The 26,935-nt window shown below is 40.3% G+C and overlaps 1 protein-coding gene across 1 annotated transcript; it reads right to left on the bottom strand.

Moving 5' to 3' along the window:
- Nucleotides 1–26,935, bottom strand: LOC150076238 (uncharacterized). The gene is made up of 6 exons (XM_090387624.1): nucleotides 26,751–26,935; nucleotides 16,928–16,992; nucleotides 11,595–11,696; nucleotides 9,289–9,315; nucleotides 2,846–2,949; nucleotides 1–88 (listed from the first exon to the last, which is right to left on the bottom strand). Exons 1-5 carry the CDS (start codon nucleotides 26,827–26,829, stop codon nucleotides 2,872–2,874), a joined length of 351 nt encoding a protein of 116 aa, XP_090243750.1. The 5' UTR covers nucleotides 26,830–26,935; the 3' UTR covers nucleotides 1–88; nucleotides 2,846–2,871.

Here is a 26,935-nt window from a genome sequence, read left to right as displayed (position 1 = left end):
TGGGAACTGAAGTGTAGGGCTTCACACGATGTGATAAATTTCTTAGTAAAAATAGATTTATAGGAACTCTGACACCAGATCGCAGGATCTGAAAAAAAAAACGAATATTAAAAAATAGAAGAAAGAAAGGTCTTATATACTTAAAGTTATGTTCTTGTAATAATAATTTTCTCCAAGATCGACATGACCAATATCATAATATTTCGCTATAATAATTTCAATGAAGACAATTCTTTCTTTTGGGATTATTATCGTGTAAAGATAAGAGAAGGCGTGAAGAGTATTGCACAACAGCATTAGATAGCCGTATTAATTTATAAATATCGATGATATGATTCAAGAGGATTGTTAAATAAAATATAAATTTACTGAATGCTTTATTTGTCATAAAATAATGTACAAAATAACCCGAGATAACTGTCTGCGAATATTTTGCTCTTTACTGCAGTCTCCACATCATCGTGTGTACGCAAGCGAAACTTTTCAGCGCTGTTTCTAAAGAAAAAAAAAACGAAATCACAAGGAGAGACTTGTAGAAAACCTTGTAGGTTCCTCCTACTGGAACCTGTCGGTTTAATCTTCATAACTCTTGCCCTCCGTGGCAGGACGCATTGTCTTTGATAACTCTCATCATGGATATTTGGCTTTTCTTACCTGTAGCAAAAGCATTGGTGTTTCTTAGTAGTGATCAGCTTTGTTGTGGCGTCATTCAGCAGAAACAATCATCTTTGGCATTTTAGAAAAACAAACCTGGTCAAGGCCTCAGCGTTGCGCATGCCATAAGCGGCGTTCTTTAACAGCAAAGAGTTTTTTGTTTTCACTGAAAACGCATCTCATAACTTTGCAGCAACCAAAGACAAACCGCCTTCTACTAATAACACATAAGATATATTGTGCAGGGAACAATATGCACATAACTGTTGTCACTTGAAAGACATTTCAGCATCCACATTGCACACCTTCAGTTAATGTAGGTGGCTGTGTATTATGGTGTATATGGTACCAACGCTGACATTCCCAACTTTCAGTATTTCACGAGTTAGAGAGTGTGGACATAAAATAAAAACACCAGTGAGAAGAGTAACAGGTTGTTGTTGTTATTTGGTTTTTAGGAGCATTAGCAACTAAGGCCATATTGCTCCAGGATATGCGGTGGTCATTCCCTGACCTTTCCGCATCCTCCGTATTTGGTGGTGACGGGCTCGAACCCCGGTCTAATCAAGAAGCGTGTGCTACGCACTGCTGCTGCTCCTTCCCACCTGGCTACGGAGGCGCCGAGTAACAGGTATGCACTAATATGGTGTTAGGCCACCAAAAACAGCATGCGTTCTACGTGGAATAGATTCAATAAATTTTGAACTGTCTTAAGAGGAATACTGGACCATTCTTCATGGAGAAACATTTCAAGCACTTTAAGTGATGAAGGTGGAGGAAATCTTCTTCTCACTCTCCTTGCCAAATATGCCCACAGTGCTTAATAAAGTTTACGCTAGTGAGTGTGTGTGCAGGCCATGGGAGATGCTTAACCTCAGTTTCATGGTCCCCAAACCAAGATTGGCCACACCTGAATTGCAGTATTATCATTTTGAAACATGACATCGTTTGTGAAAGTGTTTGGGATGAATCTGGTCACTCAGAATATCAAGGTAATCAGTGGCAGTAATTGGCCCGTTCAATGTGATGACAGGACCTAAATAAAAGAGTAAAATATTTCTCCTAAAGGCCCTAAACCATTGTTGGTTCTCCCCCATGTTTCACGATTGGCACAAGAGTCACAATGATGCACTTCCTTTGGCATTCGCTAAATCTAAACTCTTCCTGATGTTGAAAAAAGCATAAATGATAATTCTTCCGAAAATCAAATCATTAAGAATCCAGTTTTTGTGTTCCTCACACTACAGAATTCTCTTTCTAGAATATGATGATTAGCCACAGGTCACTAATGATATGAACAAGCCACTGATGATTACCATCAGTGATGAGTGACTTGACAATAGTGTCTCTGCCATAAATTTCAGCTTTATAAAGTTCTCGCAGATCTTTGCTAGAAATTGGATTGCTGAGACTCACCTTAAGTTTTCGAGTTTTATGTTTTCTGACTACAGTCCTTTTCAGTGGTCTCTTTCAGTCAGCTTCGTTTTTCTGCCACTCATCCTATCAGATTTATTTTTCCATACTTGGTGAATGCAGGCATCACTTTCGTTAGAATTGCACTGTATACATTAAATCAGCTGATATAGTCACCAATTCCTCTGATAAACGTGAATAAACAATTTTACCTCTTTGGAATTCAGACAGATCGGTAATTTAAAACCCGAATGGTGAAAAATATGAGGACATTTACAGAAACTTGGTGCAGTGTTTCACGGAAACTGGAGGCTGTCATAAAGGCTAAAGGCTTTGGCACCCTTTTAGTTTTTCAGTAAATAAACAGTATTTCTTGATACGCTGGTGTCCAGTTATTAATGGCAGGGTAGTGTATATATCAAATCGTATATTATAACAAAAAATAGTGAGTGACTTATATTGCTTATTACTTTAAGTAACAATCTGGACAAAACGTCCAACTTTTTAACTGACTAAAATGTACCGTATGAAAGATAAATATAACAGTCAATAACTGGCCAGCATTGAGCTCAATCTTAAAATTTCAAACATGAGTAGCCAAATCAAAGCCTTAATCGCTGCGCTCACCATTAATTGCAATGCATTTGGGGCCGTTAAAGAAGTTATGGACTGACAACTAGATCAATGAATTTTAGTATTTCCAATCAATAGGTAATAAATTTGATTATCAATTCTATTTATTACAAATTGTATTTAGTCAGTATTTCTATCTACGTACCTTATTTCAGAATGAAAAATTCGCGTTTATTGACTCTGTTTTAATTCAATTTCTCCCAGCAGCACGCATTCAAAAACAAGTTCTTCTTCCAAAGCTAACATGGCCTAATACGAAAATAAATATTACAGTAATTAATCAGATTTTTTTTTTTTCTAAATGACAAGAAATAAAAAAAAAGGTTCAAAATAAAAATTAAAGGCTGTCTTATCATTGTTGCTTGAAATGCACGTTGTAAATTTATTTGTATCGGCTCTTCCTCTGGTGCTGTGGCTGTTTTTATTACTGATAATAGGCGAGAGTGATCTTACTCTGCTTATAAATAATCAGCCTCTTGCAGTCGAGTATAACGTAAGTTGAAAATGCGTGTATGACTTTCAACGATTCAAAATTCTACAATTTCAAAATGTTGATCCAGAACCAAGAGCTCATCATTTAAAAGGTTAAAATTCTCATTTATGTTGTCTGTTAGCAGTTAGAATTGGAGCTGCTGGAACGAGTACAGAAAGGGTAAAGAGACTGATGAGCGGAACAAATAAAGACTTCAGTTCTGCGAATTGTAGCGCCTAGAGACTAAACACCTACGAGGTGATCTGATTGAGATGTTTAAGGCTTAGAATGGATTGAGCAAACTCAATGCTGATGGGATTCTTCCTCTTGCTCAGACCACACACACACACATGAGGGGGCAGAATTCAAATTGAAGGACGGTTGCAGAATAGATGTGTGGAAGTTTGCCTTTGGCCAGCGGGTGGTGGATTGCTGGAACAAACTTCCATCTGTTGTTGTGGGAGTTGATAAGGAATAGCTTGCTTTTTTTGCATTATTTGCAACTGCTAATGCTAATAAAATAATCGGACAGCCCAATTATTAGATAGCCCATACAGTCCTTGAGGTCGTCACAGACATTCTCTCAGATATGCCAGACAAGCTGTACTTGCTACCTGGGAGTCTAAAACGCTGATGGAACCGATATTCGGGTGACACTCGAGTCAAGTGGACCCAATTTCGGCGAAGTCCGGACGGTCTGTGACAGCCAAATCCTCTGCTTGCACCTTCACGATGGTGGGACTGTTAGTAATCCTGGGTATAACCTCCATGCACAAGCACATGGTGGGTGACCACTCAGGTGTGAACCAACGTAAGCAGGGGTCGAGGTGTGGCGCCCACACCACATGGAGGAATGCCGCCCCTCTATGTTACCAGGCAGTACTAGGTGGTAGATGACTCATCAACCGGTGAAATACCACCACTTTGCTTATTGGAGGCTTGAAGTGGTGGAAAACATGTTTAGTCTCTAGAGCTAAGTTCCGGTCAACCCTTCCCTATCTCTTCCATCATGCAGTATGATTGATGACTTTTGAGGTTATGATGAACATCGTGGCGAGATCCAATATTCCTTACATTTCGATGGTACAGCTCTAAAACGGTTTTCGCAGGCCGGCCGCTAGTTAGTACACTGGACCGAACCTATTGGTAACTCTCTAGGAGCCTTCCGGATCAGCTAGTGTATAATCTTGCTACCTCTACTTTGCCAGATAGTGACTGGAGGGAGTCCGAGTAGTGTGTATGCGGGGAGCATTGTCGAGGCCACGTTATGTCAAGGATCTGGATATATTCTTACCACATGTACGCCATATCCAAAAATTTCATTACTTCATACAGCATGTCCCACCCACTTTTTCTTACTACTGAATACACCATGAATTGTCAAACTAATAGAACAAGCTTATCTGCGAAAATATCTAAACCTCCCAAGGACTTCCTAATTCATTTCACAAATATACGTGGTCTCAATTCTAATCTCAACGATGTCCATTTCCACTTGCAGTCTGCCAAACCTCATGTACTTTTTCTGACAGAATCTCAGTTATCGGTTGATTCAACTACTGCTCATCTCAGATGCCCAAATTATTCGCTGTATGATTCCTTTTGCCTCAAAGGTGGTACTTGTGCATATGTCCGTTCTGATATTCCCTGTCAGAGACTTGGCAATTTGGAATCTCCTCTCTTTGATCTTCTCTGGCTTAAAATTTCTCTACCTCATTGTGTCAAATTCATCTGTTGTCTCTACCGTTCTCCCAACTCCACTAATCACTTGGAGCTCTTTGACTTCCTCTCGTTGCAACTTGACTTTCTCCAGTCCAACTTTCCTAACAGTGAGGTAATTTTCCTTGGTGATTTTAATGTTCACAACTCCAGCTGGCTTCCGTTTTCTAGTCACACCGACCCAGCAGGTCGAGATGCTGAGGCTTTTGCAATTACTAATGACCTAGCACAGATTGTTCATTTACCTACAAGAATACCGGACAATCCGAATCATACAGCCAATCCGCTTGATCTTTTTCTCACAAACAACCCTTCTAAGTACACGGTCGAAGTGAGAGGTCCTTTAGGCACTTCAGATCACAACTTGGTGATTGTCTCTTCTCCAATGGAACCTTTATCTCATGGCTATTCCCAACCTTGTGTTGTTTGGCATTACAAGAATGCAAAATGGGATGACCTGCGAGACTTCTTTTCTTCTTTTCCTTGGTCGGATTACTGTTTCAAAACTCCTGATGTCAACGTTTGCTCAGATCGTGTCAGCGAAATTATTCTTGCAGGAATGGAATCCTTTATCCCACACTCCACTTTAAAATCTCGTCCTTTATCTAAACCTTGGTTTTCCAATAAATGTGCTAAGGCTGTTCAAGAGAAGAATGTTGCATATTGTAATTGGCTTGTTTCTAATTCTTCAGTTTCATTTTCTGTCTACACCAAAGCTCGCAACAATTGTAAAGCAGTTATTAATCAGTCCAAACTAGAGTTTGAACAGGCTAAGAGTAGAAAATTTGCTTCTTGCCCTAATGGTAGCCGAGCATTCTGGTCTCTTGCCAAAGCTATTGGCCGCAACTTTTGCCCATCTCTGCTTCCACCTCTGTCCAAACCAGATGGTTCTGTTGTCACTTCAGCCAATGATAAAGCTGACCTGCTAGCATCCCATTTTTCTTCCAGCTCATGTATTAATGAACTTGGTAAAACACCTCCCACCATTCCCAACACGGTCCATTCAATGCCTCCTGTGGTCTTCCGTCAAAAGGATATCAGAAGGATTTTGATGAATCTTGATGCTAAGAAAGCTCCAGGTCCTGATGGTATTTCTCCACTTGTTCTCAAAATCTGTGCTCCTGAACTTACTCCTATTCTTTGCCGCCTTTTTTCACTTTCTTATTCCAAAGTGTTTTTCCTTCTGCTTGGAAATTTGCTCATATCCAGCCAGTTCCTAAAAAGGGTGACAAATCCCTCCCATCCAATTATCGTCCCATTGCAATTACTTCTACTCTTTCTAAAGTAATGGAGAAATCAATTAACCGCCAACTCTTAAACTACCTAGAAACCTTCCGTCTGATCAACGATCACCAGTATGGATTCCGTCAGTGTCGATCCACTGGTGATATCCTGGCTTATGTTACCCATTTATGGACTACTTCAATGGAAAGGTCGGTGAAACACAAGTAGTTGCTCTTGACATCTCAAAGGCTTTCGATCGTGTTTGGCATAAAGGTCTTCTAAACAAGCTTCCATCTTATGGTTTGCAAACTGTTTTTAGTAATTGGTTATCCAGTTTTCTCTCTGATCGCTCACTGAGGGTGATGGTAGATGGCTCTCTGTCTTCTAACTTCTCCACTAATGCCGGTGTCCCCCAAGGTTCAGTTCTTTCCCCCACTCTTTTCCTCTTGTATATCAATGACCTTCTTCCATTGACTGGAAATCCTATCCATAGTTTTGCCGATGATAGCACATTGCATTCAACTTTCTGTTTTGAGAAATCTTGTCCTGCTCAATCAGCTTCAACTTCTCGAACATCTGCTATCAATTCCTTAAATGCCGATCTTCAGGTAATTCTACAGTGGGGCAAAGACAACTTAGTTGATTTCAACCCTTCTAAAACTCAGTCTTGTCTTATATCTCGCAAAAAGGATTCTTCTGCTCCTATGCTTATCTTTAGTGACACTCCAATTTCTAGGCAAAATGATATATCTCTTTTGGGGATTATCCTGACTTCTAATCTCTCCTGGCACAAGCACATTACAAATATTGCTTCCTCTGCATCTAAAAAACTTGGTTTTCTCTTTCGCTCTCGGCGGTACTTTTCTTCCAAACAGCTGCTCACTCTGTATAAATCGCAAATCCGCCCTGCCATGGAATATTGTTCCCACATCTGGGGTGGTGCCCCCAAAACCTCTGTCAGGCTTCTTGATTCCATTCAGAAGAGGGCAGTTAGGTTAATTAATGATTCATCTCTAACAGAGTCTCTCCACCTACTCTCTCATAGACGTACTGTTTCTGCTGCATGCCTCTTCTACAGATACTTCCATGGGCACTGTTCATCTGAATTGGCTTCTATAATTCCCGCTCTCTCTTTCAAAACAGTCCGAACACGTGCCGCCACCAGCCAACATCCATTTACTGTCCAACTTCAAACCCACAGAACCAACTTTTCATCTTCCTCATTTATTCATTCAACTGCCGTTTTCTGGAACAACCTTCCTTCATACGTATTTCCTGAAAATTACAATCTACAGAAGTTCAAGTCCAATATCAACAAATATCTTCTTTCGTCTTCTCAACCTCCAACCCAAGCACGGTACTAAGTACTATAGGTTCTAATACCTCTCGTGTTTGGGGTTCTCATATAAAAAAAAAAAAAAAAGTCAAAAATATTTTAGATAATTCAACCATTTTGATTGTGCTGAATTAATAGTTAAAGCTGCTCTTATAATAACTGGTGAATATTTACAGCATCAAAAGTTAACTACAGGGTGATTCAAAATTCCAGCAATAAAAATAAAAAATCTAATTTCTGTCATTTTGGTAGCCCTACGAATTTCTTACAAAAACCACATCAGCAGCTGCGTTGTATACCTCCGCATGCGGAAGCATACAACGTAGTAACACAATGTCATTCCGATCGGTATATTTGTGATGATTAAGCCACCCTGACATAAGTATTTCTGTCTGAACGTATCTTTATGATCGAACAATACTTTTGATCAAACTCGTATATCAATATCAAAGTTGAATTTCAAGAAAAAAAATTTATTTATTCATCAGTACCAAATAAATCAAGTTTTACGATTATTAGCCCATTTTCTTGAAATAGGTAGCGTTCCTGACAAAAAAAGGACGTCCTTCACTGCCATGAAGAAAAACTATGTTAAACAACGTTCTATCGTTGTCTCAATAAATCACTGAGAGAACGAATGCAACAGATGTGTTTATTCAAGTACACAAAGCGCTTGAGTCAGTCCTCCTACAGTACAGTATTTGCGTAACGCTCGAAATTAAGAACTTGATAGAGAAAAGGATTGCATTATTTTTTGCTGGTTTCGCGTTTTTCTTAATGATGAAGCTTGGTTCCACTTGAGTGGTTACATCAACACATCAGGATAGTAAGTAATGAATATTTTTGACGAAACGCCCTTATACCCTCAAAACATTGGGGGGTGGATGCCAGTTGCGTTCAGCAAGGTAATTCCTCCACCTTGCCTAGAATAAACCTGCCAACTCTGCTCAGCAATCGAAAAGGAATCTTAATTGGACATGCCAATTGCTCTGTGCCAAATAGTAGTTCTGGTTGAGGGAATAAATTAGGACTTTAATGAAATTTTTATTAAATATACAACTATATAAATTTAAGTTTTCGTTTTACTGTTTATTTGATATTAATTTTACGTATGTATTTGGTAGTATTAAAAACTGCCAGTTCCAAAACAGGAATCTTTATAGAGACTTCTGTTTTTGAATTCAAAAAGTTCATTAATAAACAATGAAAAGGTGGTTATTATAAACGATGCTATTAAAAAAGCTGTGGAAAGACAAACAAACATTAGACTGGACATTGTTTACATGATGGAAGAATATTTGTAATCTTTATCTGTATGGATAAAGTATTTACTAAATAATCGGCAAACATTATAATTTAATGATCACTGGTGAAGTTTTGCCCAGCTTGAACTATTTACCCATTTCCGAATCATAACCTTTGTTTTCGGTTGTTAAGCATTGAATTTTTAGCCTCTACAACTGTGGACATCCTATCATCATAATTTCTGGCCAAATAATTTTAACTGTTATAAGTACAGCTGTTTCGTGGTGTAATTAGTAAGTAATTATCTGTAATTAGCCAAGGTTCCTTTCAAACTCTGTTAAACATTTAGAGAAAAATGAAAAATGTTAAACCCCTAGCATTTTTGCTGTTATGGGCATTGCATCAGGAATACATGTAAAATTTACTTATTTTCGCTGATTGCAATAAAGATATTATATATATATATTATATAAAGGATTGATTGGATAAAAAATGCACAAGTGATTTGCATATGTGTTTCTTTAATATTGAAGCAGTTCTGATAAGATCAGCATTCACTTTTAAAGCAGAAAGATTAAGTAGGACCACTTACCGCAGAGTGGTCCACACAGGCTGAGAGCTATAAGAAAACGTAAAATAAGAAAATGATTTATATTTAAAATATAATTGCAAATAAATGTAATAAATATTTTAAAATATATTCGTTGGAACAATTCAAAAACTTTTTCTTCTGAAATATGCAAATACTCTCAACAAAACTAATATCATAAAATTCGTTCGTATCGAAATCATGATATAAACGAACAGTTCCAATGTGAAAGTAGTGTATAAAAGATTAGACATGGCATAATTTAAAAAATAAATAATAAACAGGAAAAACGTTCTTCGAGAAAAAACAAAACAAAAAGATTACGATGGTATTGAATGAGCTGCGCTTAGCTGAATATTAAACCTTGATTCGATTCTAATCTCCTGCTAATGATGAGGAATGGCTCCCACCAGGGGTTGATGTGATCAATGGTCTGGATAAAAATTTATGAAGATGGTCCTCCGTTTTGCCGCTTTTCACTCATTTGGAGAGGTCTGGGTTCGAATTCCTTCAGATACTGGGAGATTCCTTAAGTGAGTGCTTCTCAATAGAGGCAGTAGCAGAAGGAGTAAGATTTTTCCTTCGCTCATTATTTCTAGTTTATATACATCCAGGTAGGCCCAAAGTAGGTACTCAGTAGTGGATTAAGGTCGGTTGAGGCCCCGGGCGCAGAAGAAAATATTGGGCCCCTTAAAAAAAAGACAGACAGGGAAAATAAAAATAGATGTTAACCATTTTTTTAAATAAATAAAAAATATTATGTACTATTAATGTTTTATTTCCAATAAAATTTGAATATAATATATGTATAATGTAATTAATAATAGCATAATAATAATCACAAAGTTTTGAACTAATATAGTTGAACATATTAGTTCAACTAATGTGTTGGGGTTTTGCGTGGGCCCTTCAAAAGTCGGGGCCCAGGGCGAGCCCAACGTTAAATCCGCCTCTGACAGTACTGATCGGGTCATGGTATTTTTATTTTATTACTTTAGTTTACAGGTAATAAGGTTAGTTTATACCTACTTTTGGCCCACCCTGTAGTCTATTTGAAAAATATGAAAATAGACTCGTGAACATTCATTTGTACAGATGTAATACGCAATAAATCGCATTAGTACCCCAGGAAATTAGTGCATTTTGACCCAAGGTTTGGGGAATTTTGATAGTCGGTGCCCATAAAATCTTCAAAACTCTCAACCAAACAAGGGCAATTGGACATACAACGCAAAAAGCGCCAAATTTAAGTGGTTTTTTTTTTTTTTTTTTTTTATAGTTCAGGACATGATTCATCCAGCGTTTGCAACTATGATGACGAAATCCTGGATTTTCGTCATCATACACTGGTGTGCAAAACTTAAGAACGAACGCTATTTCTAAAGATTACAACAAAATATTTACTTACGGTACTCTTTACTGATGAGAGTAGAGTCATTCTCAGCAGCGATTCTGGACGTCAGCTAATCTGGCGAGAGTTTGGCATACGGTATCACCACGCAAACATCACTGAAAGGGATCGATATGAAGGTCGAGGTGTTCTCGTCTGGGGAGGCGTTACCTTGGATGGACATACACCACTCCAGATACTGGAAGGCGGTACTGTAACCGGTGCACGCTACTGTATTGAGGTAATCCTTCCCCATGTACGTCTGTTCCGAGGTGCCATTGACCCCGAGTTCGTGTTTATGTATGATAACGCCACACCCTATCGCACTGCACCATTTGATATTCTTTTGGAAAGTGAGGACATTGTTCGTATGGACTGTCTGCCCGTTCCACCGATCTAAATCCCATTGAACACATATGGGACGCTCTGGGAAGACGCCTAGCGGCACGTCCACACCCACCAGAAAATGTTCACCAGCTGAAGATGGCGCAGACAGAGGAATGGACGATGTTACCGCAAAAACATATCAACAACATTGTTCTAAGTATGGACAGGTGGTGCAAAGACTGCATTGACATTAGGGGTGGCCATATCTCCTACTGAGGACCATCTCTTCCCTTTGTTCCATCTTTGGCAGTGATCATCTGTATCATGGCAGCCAGTGCTATGTTGCCATTTTTGAATAAAGTCCCTCTGTACCTTTTTGTTTTTGTTGTGTGTCGGTGTTGTTTCCTTCATCATTTCTGTACCTCATGAGGTTTCTTTGGTATGCTTTTCCCATATCCAGGCCACTCCTATGAGAAGCTACAGGTGAAAACCTGACTGGTCCTTAAATTTTGCACACTAGTGTATTAATATTACACTTAAGAATATTACTTTTGAATTCTTAAAGGAAAACGTTAATTGTACAAGTGCTTACCTTATCGAAGTTTCCTGGCTCGCAATATTTACCCACAAAGTCTATATTATTCATCGAACTGTCCTGGAGCTCTTCTTTGCACCGATTCCATTCATCCCACACCTGTAAGCGAAAGCGCACTGTATTAGCTAAAACGCAAACATTTATCGACATGGTATAATAATAATGACAAAGCATAAATAAGAAAAAAAATAATTATAATCAAGAATCCATGATGCTACCTATCAAGCTACTGGTACAAGAAAAACGAATTAACCTCTGCTTTCAACGTACCCGCCAAAAATGGTCACGCATTCCTTGCATCATTCTGTCACGTCCAGAAAGCTGTAGCCTTTGCCAGAGCTTTCTAGAAATGGGGAAGTAAAAAGCCCTCCCGCGGATCCCAGTACACATTGTGTTACAAACACGTATCCACAGAGATCAGTTGTTTTCTGAAGAACCAGAAGTCATTTGGAGCAAGATCAGAATGGAGCAGGGACAAGGGATCAAACTTTTGATGAATAACGTTACTAAGCTAGAACAATGTCGGATTGCGTCGTCATGATGAAGGACTAGATCGTTTCGTAGCATATCTGTGGTGACAGAGCTGTAAGAAATTTGTTCTTCAAGACACTAGTCTAACATGCCCCGGTGATTATTTGTTTGTGCTGATCCTTTAGTGTGGGGATAAAAATCACTTTCCGAACTAACCCCCATCTGGTCTCAGTAAAATGGATTATACCCCTTTCTCTTGGATTGCTGCCACCAGATCTGCGGATTGATCTTTGAACCCTTGTTTTAGTCACTCGGCTGTGTGGGGAGGCGCATTGTCCTGCTGGAAGAGTCACGATGACCATGAAGGGATGCAGATGGTCTGCAAGGATGGAAACGTACCTGCACCGTTCAGAGATGCGTCTAGTCGTACCAGCGGTCCCAACTTGTGCCAGTTCCTTGTTGACATGGCGGTTGCATAGCTTCGTGCGGTTTCAGCCAGATACGCACCACGAGACTCATCGGACCAGGGGACCCGTCTCCAATCAACCAAGGTCCAGTGCCGATGTTCTTTCGCCCAGTTGAGGCATAGAATCCTGTGTCGTGGTGCTAGCGATGAGACTCTGGTGGGTCGGCGGCTGCCATAACCTATTGAGGCTAATGATCTCCTGATGGTCTTGGTGGAAACGTTTCTGGCACATTCCTCGTTGAAGTCGGCGGTGATTTGTGCCACTGTCGCTCTCCGGTTGGCTGAAACAATGCGAAACAGACGTCGACGGCCAACCACCACATTTCTCTGCCCACAGCGCTGTCCACTATGAGATGTTATTTCGGAAATTGTATTCCTGATACATTCTTGATATATTGTCGAGTGGGGAAATAGTGCAATTTCTGTACCACCTCCGCGATAGAGTAACCCATGCGTCTGGCACCCACTATTACCCCTCTCTCAAAGTCGGTTAACTCACGACGTTTATCCATACTGACATTGAATTACCGCCTACGTGAATGCAGTAATGCAGTGTACCTATACACCTGTCAAGCGGTGGGTTCGTCCACTAGCGAGAGGGGTGACAGCGTCGCGGTGCCCAGGAACCAGGTATCCCATGAATTCTGTCTTTTCAGTGTACATCGACGCCGGAATTACCTTCCACTTCCATCGGAAGTACTTGTTCACAAAAATCCAAGTCTGCAGCCATGATAAGAAGAGTCAGCACAGCGGACTGGATTTTGAAACAAAACCTAGTCTCTCATCTAAAAAAAAGCAGCGTTTGTCCCAACTGTTTGTTACCGAGCCTCAGTTTGGTGTTACAAAGGCCCCCCTGGAAAGGAACAAGTGAAAACTTATTCAATGCAGAGATTCATGCTGTTGCTATCTGCACAGCGTGCTGCACAGTCAGCACCCCTGTCCTACAGGTTATCATTGAATACTTGCCGCTCTATCTTGAGGTGATCAAAAGGGGCCTTTACCATCGATTAAAGAAAGGAATTCCAAAGCAGTTAAATCTTCAACTGGACCTTACCAACGACCTGAAACAAGAAAGAAAATGAATCTTTAAACACCTTCAAGGACTTTGACAGCAATCATGGGAAAACACGCCAAAAGGAGAAATTATCAGATTCCTCCCATCCACTGACATGACCTTCACAACCCCCACCCCCCATCCCTGGTTGTCACCTGATATTCAAGTTACATTCCTGATCACAGGACACGCACTCTTCTAGCAGAAATTGACAGCAATGGGAATTTAAAGTAATCCGTTCTGCCACTGTGCTGTGACGAAGAGGAGTCGTGGGGAACCTCATGTATGAATGCCCGTTTACGATGATTGTAGGCTCAAATTTTTTACTGAAATCCAGGAAAAAACTCGCAACCAAGAAACATATCTGCTTCAGGATGAAACAAATTACAAAGCCCTAACGAATTACGCGCAAGCTGTCTTCACCATCAGACGGGCTGAGCTTGCTGAACCACTTGAGATTGTGATTCCACTTGAGCTGCTCGCTCAAGTGGAATCACTGGGATCGGATAGCATTTTTCCTACTGATATGATGTACTAAAGATTAAGGTACTATGCTGGCATCATCATGTTTGGCACTCCATGGAGTGCCAGACTCTCAGAGAGCGCTTGGCCTTTGGTGATCACAGAGGTGCGTCTGCCTCCTTTTGATCCCCTTCCCCAACCCCCTATTTTATCTTACTCGGGTGGACTGGCTTTTCTATCTGTCCATCTTAGATTTTCTCTACATTCGGACCTACTTTCCTCTCATTATCCAGGTCTTCCCTTCAAAAAAAAAAAATTTTTTTTTACTTTGTCTCCGCTCAGGAAGCTCAGCGACTCTGACGGAGACCAGCCAGAGACCAATGAGCAGCCTCCTACCGGTGTGTGTAGGCAACGTGGGTTTTACAGGTGCCCTGAGGCTAAATTCCAGAACACAACAGAACCCAACCAATGCTACACGTTCAACGTAGAACACTTTTTTTCTGTCATTTACAGTAGTACTGTATCTCTTCACAGAGTAAATATGGCACAAATGTGGGAAACTACAGGTGGCGCCTGACCCTAACACTATTCACACTATAGTTTTCCTGGTATAAGAGATAGTAGTTGGTTCGACTCCACGCGTCAGAATGGGCACTGGGAAGGCCAACGAGGCTTTGAGATACCTCCAGATTTGGGCCAAAACACACCAACTTACTCTCTCCGGTGAGAAGACGAAGTTGAAACTTATTGAAGGGGAAACTTCAGATACGCAGACCACCAGTCATGAAGATTAATAATATTCCTAGGTATTTAAGTTCCTCTAAATACGTTCTTATTTAAGTTCCTCTAAGATTAACTTAAATACCTAGGCCTCTACATTGACACCAAGCTAATCTTCCATCGTCACTTGAAATACCGAGCAATCAAAATACAGAAATATGCAGCTATGATTAGAAGAATCAGTAGAGCGGATTGGGGCTTAAAACACAAAGCCCTTTCCCTAATTTGCAAAACAGTTTTTGTTTCGATTGTCAATTACGGTGCTTCAGTCTGATGCACCAAAGTTGCACTGGAGCAAAACAAACGTAAGGTGGACTGCATACTGCAATTTATGCTTCTATCGGTAACTAGGGCGTGCCGCTTCAAGTCATCGCAGTGTATATGTCCTTGTACCTTGAAGTTGCCAAAAGAGGCCTCTTCCATCGTCTGGGAAAAGGCACACCTACACAGCTACTAAACCTCCAACTGGACCTGACAAGCGACCACAAACAGGAAAAAAAAAGACGAATCTCAGATCACCTGCAGCGCTTCTGGCAGGAATCCTGGAATTCAACCTACAAAGGAGAAATAATAAGTAAGTTCTTCGCCTCAGTCAGCCTTACCTTCCCCAAGCCTCCTCCCTGGCACTCACCTGAATTCCAAGTAACCTTTTTATTAACAGGACACGGATCATTCCAGCAAAAACTCAACTCCATGGGTATTGAATCACATCCCTTCTGCCATTGTGGAGATGAAGTCCTGGGCCCACGTTATGTATGCGTGCCTCTCCTATGAAAACCACCGGTTACAACTGTTTACAGTAATCCGAGGAACTCCCCGCAATTAGGAGCAAGAGCAAGATCTACTAAATGACAAAGATACATATATTGCATTCACTCGATTTGCCCAGGCTGTCTTCAACACAAGGCTTGCCAAGCTCACCGCTGCTAGGACTGTCCTAGCAGCTCACCGCTGCTAGGACAGTCCAGAATACTCCCACTTCCTGTTAACCCCTTCGGGGGAAGGATAAATATAAATCTGTGCTACGGAAACTGTACTGCAAACCCTTTATGGGTAAAATACATGCTGGCACCCACTTTACGGTGCCAGATCACATCTGGCGCTTAACTGGGCGCGGAATCAATGCACAGAGCGCCTGGCAAATGGCGTTGGCACAGGGGCACCTGCTCCTGAGATTTTAATAACTTTCCCAACCCCCACTTCGCCTAAATCCATGGTGGACTGTCTTCACTATTAGTCCACCTTCCTTTTGCCCCCACAATCTGACTCCTCTTTTATTCCCTGTGCACTCTCTTCAACAATTTTTTTTTTTATTGTGGCTTCTGCCAGGGAAGCTCAGGCGACCCTGGCAGAGGCCAGTCAGAGTATGATGGACAGCATGTCCGTTTCTCTGTGATCCACTACTAAACTATTATATTAGGGCAACCCGGAATGTTAATGCATCTACCCTTGTGTATTGTGTCTGTAAATTGTGTGTTCTCTGGTCGATTTGCCTGTTTTGCTGGACGAAAAAACCCAGTTTCTGGGGGGGGGGAGGAACCTTGCAATCTACGACTGCTGAGACCGAGTAACTCAGCCAAGGAGTGAAAAAGACTCATTAAAGTTCCTCGTGTCATCGATGGGTTTCGAACCCGGGCCTTTTCCACCCGGTGTGGGGAGGACGGTGACGATACCACTGTGCTACAGAAACCGGATCAGCGGTATAACTGGAATCTCTTGAAAGCGTAATCTGTATAAGGCGGGTATACGTCTTGCAAGAAAAGTTCTGAATAAACTTAAATATTTCCATTGGTGTCAGAAGAGAAGTTTCGTTCCCAGGAGAAAATGAAATTCAAGAGATAAGAGGCTGACGAAGATCACTATAGAGTAAATAATTATAGAGGATATCCTTCCACTCCTTGCGTTGGCCAGAGAAACATAAAGGTGAATCAGATAGATTAAAGGTCACAAGTTTAGCTTAAAGTGAGCCAGGTCTGGTCAGTAGGGTACAATGGAACCAAGGCGCTAATTTAAAACTTGCTTCCATTCAAAAGGTGTTAAAACAGTATTGAGCACATAAAAATCAAACGCATTTAAATTGAAGAATTTAAAACCTACCTCTTTAGGGACGACACGAGCAGCACATTCCCAGTAGGCTTTTGTCATAATCTCTTTCTTATACTCTGAAAAATAAGAAATACAAGATAGTGCTATTTGATATTTTATTAAAAATTGGAAATTTCTTTTTTCTGATTTTCTTTTTATGATATTTTGAATAAAAATATGATAATCGTGGCAATGTGGGTAAACAAAATATTATTAAAATCACACGTGAAAACCAATACCATTGTAATCTAACTATACAGATGAAACCCAAACCGGCTCCACCGTAAGCATTTCTTTCTCTGATGTTGGAGGGATGGTACCGCATTCCTCGTTTTCTCCAGATTAAATGATGTCTAGAATCTGTTTGTAGGCTAAAACGGAACCCAGAGAACAGAACTGTATCCCATTTTTCCGGGCTCCAAGTAATGTTCATGGCACCAGTTTTGAAAATCTCTGCCGCCGTTTGGGGTAAATGGAATACAAACCACTGGCTTCCGTGCGTAGAGTCAATTGAATTTAGCCTTCAGAACAGTCCATTTGGAAACATTTTCACCTGTTGCTGCAGCAACCTCAAGAGACAGTTGATGAGAGGAAATTATTAGTTTTATTAGCCATATGGTGCAAGGAAGCCTGAGGCTTATGCTGCACCAGCCAAAAAAAAAAAAATTCCCGAGTTACCCTGAGAGAGAGAGAGAAAGAAGTAGAAAGGAATCATCAAGAAAGAGAAGAATGATGATAACCAGCTCAGGATCCTGGCTGTGCCAAGCCCATACTCATCAGATGTAAGTCCCTGGAGTCGTAGGGTTCTGCCTTACTGTTAGAGTCAGATAGCAGTCTGTTCTGGTTGATGTAGCCTTCGTCTGAGCGGTAGAACAGTCATCCCCACAACGTCATCCCCACACCGGGTGAAAAAGGCAGAGTTCGAATCCCGTCGATGAGGCGACGAACTTTAATGGACTTTTTTCACTCCGTAGCTGAATTAGTCGGTCTCAGGCGTAGATAGCAAGATTTCTTCCCCTTCCCCCAGAAACTGGGAGGGGGGGTTTCGTCCAGAAAAAAGACAAATCGACCAGAGAACGCACGCAATTTACAGACATAATACATATAGTAAATGTAAGAAATTATGGGTGGCCCTAATATAATAGTGTGTTTTTATTTATTATAATTTTTTTATATAACCCTCGAGTGACCTTAGCTAGCTCTTCTTGTAATGGTTCCTGTCTGCAGAAACTGCTTCCATAGTACCGAAACGATACATTAAGCCAACGTGCTATCTCCGCCTGCGACTGCCCGGCTGCAAGTTGTCCAATGGCCCGCTGTCTCAAAGAATATCATCTAAACGACGATGACTTCTCATGGAGATGTGGCTATCCCATTAAGCAAGCCAAAAAAAAAGGGAATGTAGTGGCAAACGGTGTTTTTATAGCCATGAATAATTTGCATAATGTGCGGCTCTGTAAGTGGTCGATCGATATAGCATTGGCATATGATGGAAGAAAGCAAGTTTAAACAGCATCAGCCAAAAAAAAAAACCTTCTGATTTCACCCATCCATTCGCTCCAACGTTTTTACAGTTCTTCAGCCAACGGGCAGTTGCCCGTTGGCTAAAGGCAACTTTCCACACATCAGTCTTTCCTCAGTTTGAGTTTATGCCTCTTCCGGTTTGTAATCTGAGCAAAAGGAAGAATCCCACCAGCATTGAGTCTGCTCAAACCATTCAAGGACTTAAACACCTCAATCAGATCACCTCGCAGATGCCTAGTGTCCAAACCCTGCAATTTAAAGGCTTAAATGCAATTTGCATTTAAGCTTTTCTTGTTTAGAGCATCCCGTTCGTTCCCCTCACTAGTCTTGTTCCCCTCTGTGTACTCGTTCTAGCAACTCTACATCCTTTCTAAAATGAGGCCTCCAGACCCGTACACAAGGTGTGACCTGACCATTGCTTTATACAAAGGGATAATTACCTCCTTATCTGTGCTAGCAAAATTCCTGTAAATCATTGACAAGACTCGAGGACCTACTCTGGCAGCCTGTCTGCACTGCTCATAAAACTTCATATCTCCCTACACAATTACCCCAGGTCTTTTTCCTTTTCCACTACCCTAAGTGTAATATCACAGTTGGTAAGTTTCTCTGGAGTTACTGCTACCTATATGCAGTATTTTGCATTTGTCACTTCTCAGCCCATATGCCCACCTTTTCTAGATTCTGTTTCAGTAGCACACTGCCATTACTGTCATTCACAATCCTGGCAACCTTTGTATCATCTGCAAATTTCGGCATTAAACCTGATATACCTTCATCAATATCATTGGTAAATATACAAAATAACAGTGGACCCAACATCGAACCCTGAGGGACTCCACTAATAACATTAGTCCACGAAGAGCAGCAGTGTCCATTTATTAGTTCAAATATGTAAAGAACTCTTTTCTGCAAAGAAAAACAGAAAAGAGTTCTTTACATATTTGAACTCGAGAAGGAAAGGGATGAATCAGATTGGTCCACTGGATATTGATGGTTCAACAGTTGAGGATCCTGCTCAGGTGGCTAACAATCTAAACGAGTATTTTGCATCTACATTCACGCATGAGGAGTTATTCAGGAAGGAGAATGATGTAGGTAAAGTAAACATTGGCAGTGAGCTGGATGATTTTGTAATAACTGAGAGGAAAGTGGAGGAGAGATTGTTGAGGATAAACATAAAAAAGGCACCTGGGGTGGATGGGATCTATCCAGTTATATTAAAGGAGGCAGCAAAGGAAGTATGCAAACCCCTAGCCATAATTATGAGAGCTTCTTTGGACTCAGGGGAGGTACCCACAGACTGGAGATGTGCAAATGTAACCCCAATTCACAAAGGAGGATCAAAGGCTGACACAAGTAATTATAGACCTGTGAGTTTAACTTCTGTTCCAGGTAAATTAATGGAGGCACTGGTTAAAGAAGCACTGCAGGATCATCTAGACAAGAATTCAATTATAGCTCAGACGCAGCATGGTTTTGTTAAGGGCAGGTCGTGCCTGACCAATTTGATTGGATACTATGATGTAGTCACAAAAGAACTGGATGCAGGGAATAACTTTGATATTATATACTTGGATCTTAGAAAGGCTTTTGATACTGTTTCACATGGAAGACTGCTGCACAAATTGGAGCAGTGTGGCATTGGAGGCAAATTGCTGCTATGGATAAGGGGATGGTTGAGTGGCAGAAGACAGAGAGTGGTAATCAATGGACACTGCTCAACGTGGACTAATGTTATTAGTGGAGTTCCTCAAGGTTCAGTGTTGGGTCCGTTGTTGTTTTCGGTGTTTATGAATGATATTGATGATGGGATATCAAGTTTAATGTACAAGTTTGCAGATGATACAAAGGTTGGCAGGGTTGTTAAGGACACTACTGACGCTATGCTGCTGCAACAGGATCTGGAAAGGTTGAACAGATGGGCTGAGAGGTAGCAAATGAAGTTTAACATTGACAAATGTAAAGTACTACATATGGGAAACAGTAACCCTAGAGCAACGTATCAACTCTGCGGTACTACACTGACAGTGGTGGAGAATGAAAAGGATCTGGGGGGTACTTGTGCAGGCAGATATGAAGTTCTCTGAGCAGTGCAGACGAGCTGCAAGAGTAGCTCATGGTGTCTTGTCAATGATATACAGGAATTTTTCTATCAGGGATAAGGAGGTGATTATTCCCTTGTATAAGGCAATGGTTAGGCCACATCTTGAGTACTGTATACAGGTCTGGAGGCCTCATTTCAAGAAGGATGTAGAGCTGCTGGAACGAGTACAGAGAAGGGCAACAAGATTAGTAAATGGAACAAAGGGTTGCTCTTACGAAGAAAGGCTTAAGTTTTGCAAATTACAGAGTCTGGAGACTAGGCACCGGCGAGGTGATCTGATAGAGGTGTATAAGGTTTTGAATGGTTTGAGCATGCTCAATGCCAATGGGATTCTTCATCTTGCTCAGAATAATCACCTCAGAGGGCATAAATTCAAATTGAGGAAGGACGGATGTCGGATAGATGTGCGGAAATTTGCCTTTGGCCAGCGGGTGGTTGGTTGAACCGACTTCCATCACTTGTTGTAGAAGTTGATAGCCTAAACAAATTTAAAGCTCAACTGGACAGGTATTTCGAACGAACAGAGGGGTGAAATGGGAGTGTTTTTTTTTTTTTTTTGGCTGATGCTGAATAAGCTTGCTTTCTTGCATCATATGCCTCTACTAATGCTAATGACCACTCTGTCTTCTCCCACTCGACCATCCTTTTATCCATTGTAGCAACTTTCCCTTAATACCATACTGCTCCAATTTGTACAGTAGTCTTCCACGAGGAACAGTATCAAAAGCTTTCCTGAAATCCAAATATATGAGATCAAAATTATTTTTTGCATCCAGTTCCTTTGTGAACACATCATAATATCCAATCAAATTGGTCAGACAAGACTTCCCCTTCACAAACCCATGCTCTGTCTGAATTATTGCTGCAGTCTTGTCTAGATGATCCTGCATTGCTTCTTTAACCAGTGACTCGGATTTTGGCCGGAACAGAAGTTAAACTAACTGGTCTGTAATTACTCGTGTCACCCTTTGCTCCCCCTTTGAGTTATATTGGAGATACATTTAAAATGAATGGGAGATAGATTTTCACATCTCCAGTCCTTGAGGATCTCCCCTGAATCCAATAATGCTCATAATTATAACTGGATAGATCTCATCCACCCCAGTGGCCTTTCTTATGTTTAACTTCAACCATTTCTCCTTCACTTTGGTCTCAGTTATTACAAAATCATTTATCTCCCTGTTAGAGTTTAATAAGCTTCTGTTCCCCACAAAATATTCCTCATATGTGAATGTGGATACAAAATACTAATTCGGTTTGGAAGCTATCTGAACATGATCATCAACAGTAAAACCATCGATATCAAGTGAACCAATCTGATTCATCTCCTTCCTTCTAGAGTTTATACAAGTAAAAAAAAAGTCTTTGCTGTTCCCTTCATCCTTTGCCAAAGATTTCTCGCAATGAAATCTTCTTTGTGACTTAATTACAGACTAATTTATATCTATCATAGGCTTCCGTGTCACCTGTTAATTTATATGCATCCCATGCATTTTTCTTCTTTCCCAAGAGTCTCATTAGTTCATCTGGCATTCATTTGGGCCTAAACCTTGAACAGTATTTCTCAGTTGGCATGAAAAGCTTAGTAACTCCCAAGATTAATTCCTTGAAATGCTTCCCATTTAGAATTTGCTGTTGGTAACATCAGTTTGTCCCACTGTATAGAACCTAAAAAATCTGAGACCACTGCAGTTGCCTTTACGAAAGCAAGAACCCTTCTCTTTATCCCTGATGGTAGTTACCTCTTTAAGTAAATCTCACATTAGTACATTGTGATCACTATAATTTAGTGGTTCCTTTATCTGTAATGTTTAATGCATGAATAATCACTGCTGATAATCAGACCAAGAGTATTACTCCCTCTGGTTGCCTCTCGAATATGCTGCTGTAGAAAACAATCTACAATTAAATCCACAAACGCCTTGCTGGTGTGCGTTTGACTAACCCATAAGTTTCAGTCGATATCTCGGAACTTAACATCCCCCATTATAAGACATTCTGATTTACTGGCCCACTCTATTTCGCTGTATGGTTGTTCATTGTACTCTGAGTCATTTGTCCTATAACACACTCCTACTCTCATTTTTGCTTTTCCTGTGTTTGTCATAAACTGACTCATCATTGCACTTTCCACCCATGTCAACTGGATGCACTTCCTTAGATTTTTATGTGTTTCTTAACTAATAGCATAACCCCTCCTCCCTTCCTGTCCTGTCTATCCTTTCTGTACACATTATACTCTCCAAATTCCAATTCTGCATCCTTTATATCTGAGTGGTACACGTTTCTGATATCCCAATAATATCTGTCTTTGATGTCTTGACCTCTATTGGATACTCGGAATTTGCATGCCAGGATGCTTATTACATAAAATATTTGCCTTTGGCGACACTGTTCACAATAAAATATTCACGAAAAACATTTTGTTGTGTTAATTTTGTTGAGCAGTGTAGTTGTCTCTGCGGTTCTATTAACTATAAGCTTCAGCACTGGTATCAAGTCTAATTGGGTTGTAGGTCTGACTCCAAAGTTATTAAAAATCTTAAGGTATAGTGACAGAATATTCCAAGGGTATAATTCCCACAAGTAAGTATAGAAGATTTACTGTAGTAGTTAAGTGTTTCAAATGCCTTGGGTATGGCCACTCCTCGCAAACATAAGAATGTCTCATGTGGGCACTGTGCTGAGGGTGGTCTCAGATGTGTTTTCAGAATGCAAAAATAAATAGAAACTTTTGTTTTGTGTGAATTGTGAAAGAAGGGGGAGAGCCTTTGATTATTCAGTGCGAAATGTAAATTGTCCTCAATTTAGGAAGGCATTAGAGCTATCAAGGGCCCTGGAGTGTGATGAATAAGTGGGTAGAGGAGCATAAATTCAAATTGAGGAAAGACAGATGTAGAATAGATGTGCGGAAATTTGCCTTTAGCTAGGGAGTGGTCAATTGCTGGAACAAACTTCCATCTGTCGTTGTGGATAACTTGAATAGATTCAAGGAAGCACAGGAAAAACGTTTGGAACGAATGAATGAGAAGTTTTATTTTATTTTTTGGTTGATGCTGTATAAGTTTTCTTTCTTGCACCATATCTCTACTAATTCTAATAATTAATACCTACCGAAAGGTGTGCCTTCTTCGATTTCCCGGCAAAAAACCACCTTGTGAAATTGGTCTATCAAAATTGTTCGCGTCATTGAGGATGAGAACTCAAGCCTTTTATGCATGGTGTGGAAAGACGGTGATTATAACCACTGTGCTACACGATTGGGAGGAGATGTTATAACGTGACACTTGCTAGGCATTCAGTTTATACCTTTGTGAAGGCGCTGCCTAATATTTGATGAAAAATATATAATTAGGAAATCAAAACGACTCTTGAATAATCTTATTCCTTGACTGCACAAAGAGATGTCGATGTCTCAACAAAGTTGGTTTAACGGGTCATGCATAAGTGAACAATAAAACAACTTTTTCCTTATTTCCTTTTCCTGCATTTAAATCCACGTTTCGAGTAAGTCTTTATTACCATCTGTTGACTTCTCGTATTTCTTTCCTCCAATTTGAATTGAAATTGCGATTACCTTTTTTGTAATATCGCGTTTCAGCAAATCGAGAACTGTAAGTAAAACGATCACGTGACACGGAACATGGCATGCAGCGGATGGTCGTCAGTGAGTGTAATGCTGTTCGTTTAGGGTTGAAGAGTCGGATGGAATTAGTTTTAATGGCGATAAGTGAGAGAAAGTGGCTGCGAATTATGCATCTATTTTGTGCTCTGTCATGTCTGATTCTATTTATGTATAACATGTGACGTAGGCAATACAGTCCTCATGGTCCTGCTACAATGAATTCGTTTCTTCATCAAGTTAGTTTACCCGTGTTACTAGCCAGTTTCCCTTCGTTTTCCATTTCTATTTGAACATTATATTATCAATTTCTGCAACTTTTAAACTAATGCAAAGAGTGAGCAGTTTAATCTAAGATTAGAATATCCAATCTTCGTGTCGCCATCTTTGTCACCCGGTCAACAGCAGTGACATTAAGTTATCGTGTGATTTGCGCAGTATTCCGAAAAAAAAAAAAACAGATTTCTAATACACTGCTCAACAAAATTAACAGAACACGCAGAAAACGCGGTGTAACATGTGTAGCTTGCGATGAAGTGGGACAAAATATGGTATGGTGGTGTATTATAGAATAACGATGAAATGAGGAGACAGCGAGAAACTCCGGACAGGTATAAAGGGACATTTACAGGGGTTGTATAAGAATTACCAAAAATCTCACATTACAGAGGTTGATAAAAGATGCTAGAAAAAAAAAAAAAAAGTCACCTGACAACAGTACGGCGTATGATCTCCAACGACTAAACAGGCCTGACAACGGTGAACCATGCTCGATACAAGGGTGTCTATAAGATAAGATTCTGTCGCAACAAATCCCATTCTTCCACCAGCGCAGACTTTAGCTCACCAAGTGACCGAGCAGTTAGCTGTCGGCTTGCAATGCGACGTCCAAGGGTGTCCCACAGATGTTCGATCTGATTTAAGTCCGATGATCGTGCTGGCCACGGCAGTCGTTGGATATCTTTAGTTTCATGATATTCCTCCACCACTTCGGCTCTATCTGCAGTGTCGTCCATAAAAAGAAAATATGGGCCAATCGCATTCATAAAAAAAAAAAAAATCACACATAGGGTTCGAGGACATTTTCTCGGTACCTCTGTGCAGTTCGGTACCTCTATCACAATCGTGAATAGGGGTGCGACCGTTAATCATTATTCTACCCCACACGAGAACACCGCCTCCACTGTAAGTGTCCCTTTTTCAGATATTGGAGGGATGGTACTTCATTTCTCGTTGTCTCTAGATGAAATAACCTCTAGAATCTTTTTGTAACTGGACTCAGAACAGAACTGTACCCCATTTGTTAGGGCTCCAAGTCACATGTTTACCAGTTTTTACGAGCTCTGTGGTGGTTTGGGGTAAATGGGATAAAAACCACTGGCTTCCTTGCGTAGAGTCCACCTAAATTGAGCTTTCTTAACACAGTCCGGTTGGAAATGTTATCACCTGTAGCCGCAACAATCTCAACAGAGACAGTTGATTACAGGACATCGTTAGGTTCCATCGTGCTGTTAGAGCCAGATAGCTATCTGTTCTGGTTGACGAAGCCCTCGGGCGACCTCTTCTTGTAATGGTTCCTGTCTCCTGAAACTGCCTCCATAGTGCCGAGACGACATTGCGTGACTCATTAAGGCAACGTTCTATCCCCGCATGCGACTGCCAGACTTCAAGTCGTCCAACGGCCCGCCATCTCAAAGGATCATCTAAATGAAGATGACTTGCCATCCTGAGTACTGGAGATGTGGCTATCCCACTGAGCCAGCCCGTGGTTTTATAGACATGAATAATTTGCATAATGTGCGGTTCTATAAGGCGGTAGATCGATTTCTATTGGATACTCGGAATTTGCATGCTAAGATGCCAATTATATCAAATATTCGCCTTCGGCGACACTGTTCACAATAAAATATTCATGAAAACCATTTTACCCTGTAAGTTTTGTCGAGCAGTGTAATTGCAGTCATGAAAAGCAGGTTGCTTTTCATGATTGCAATATTCTATATTTGCAAATTCCCAAAGAACATGATGGTGTTGCCAACAATAACCTCTGAACCGGATTGTCCGTTCTGGAATTCCATTGAGCCAAAGTTTCTGTTCTAATATAAGACACTTTACTGAAATAACCTTTTAAGTTAGCTTTCGTGAATTTATTTAATTCAACAGATTGCTATCGAATTATGTTTCAAAAATAATCGACATTTTGAGACGAAATATAAACGCTTATTCACAAAAAAATGTTACTTCACCTTGTAATATCTTAACATTATCTTTTAAATCTCTTAACGTGATTACAGAACATTAATCCTATAAATCTTAATATTCTAATCCCATAAAAGGCATTAAGTTTATAAAAATTAAATCCCATACGAATAAATTTGGCTTTAGCATCAAGCAAATTTAAGAATGTAAACTCATAATACTTAATGACAAGTATTTTTAAGAATCCAGACATTTTTTAATATAAATCAGCCTTATAGTTAAAGTTTAGGTACACCAGGATCCAAAGTGAAAAAAACAAAACAAAAAAAACCGTATATGGATGAGCTTACTATAAAGATTTTGTATTAAATTAAAAAGCTTACCACACGTGTGTTTGAAGATGGCGGCTGTAGCAGTGATCAAAAGACAAGAGAAGACTAATAAACGGTCCAATCGCAGCATTGTGAGGACAACAGAAAATACGTTACAGGAATGACCCAACGTTGAACATGACAGAAAGTAAATTTTCTCCAGAATTTATAGAAATTTAATGCTCAACATGGCTATT

This window comes from Mastigoproctus giganteus, chromosome 13 (genome assembly GCF_048544385.1).
Source record: "Mastigoproctus giganteus isolate SK-2022 chromosome 13, ASM4854438v1, whole genome shotgun sequence".
Classification (NCBI taxonomy): domain Eukaryota; kingdom Metazoa; phylum Arthropoda; class Arachnida; order Uropygi; family Thelyphonidae; genus Mastigoproctus; species Mastigoproctus giganteus.
The sequence above is the reverse complement of the archived record's forward strand: the minus strand, read 5'-3'. Positions and strand labels throughout refer to the sequence as shown.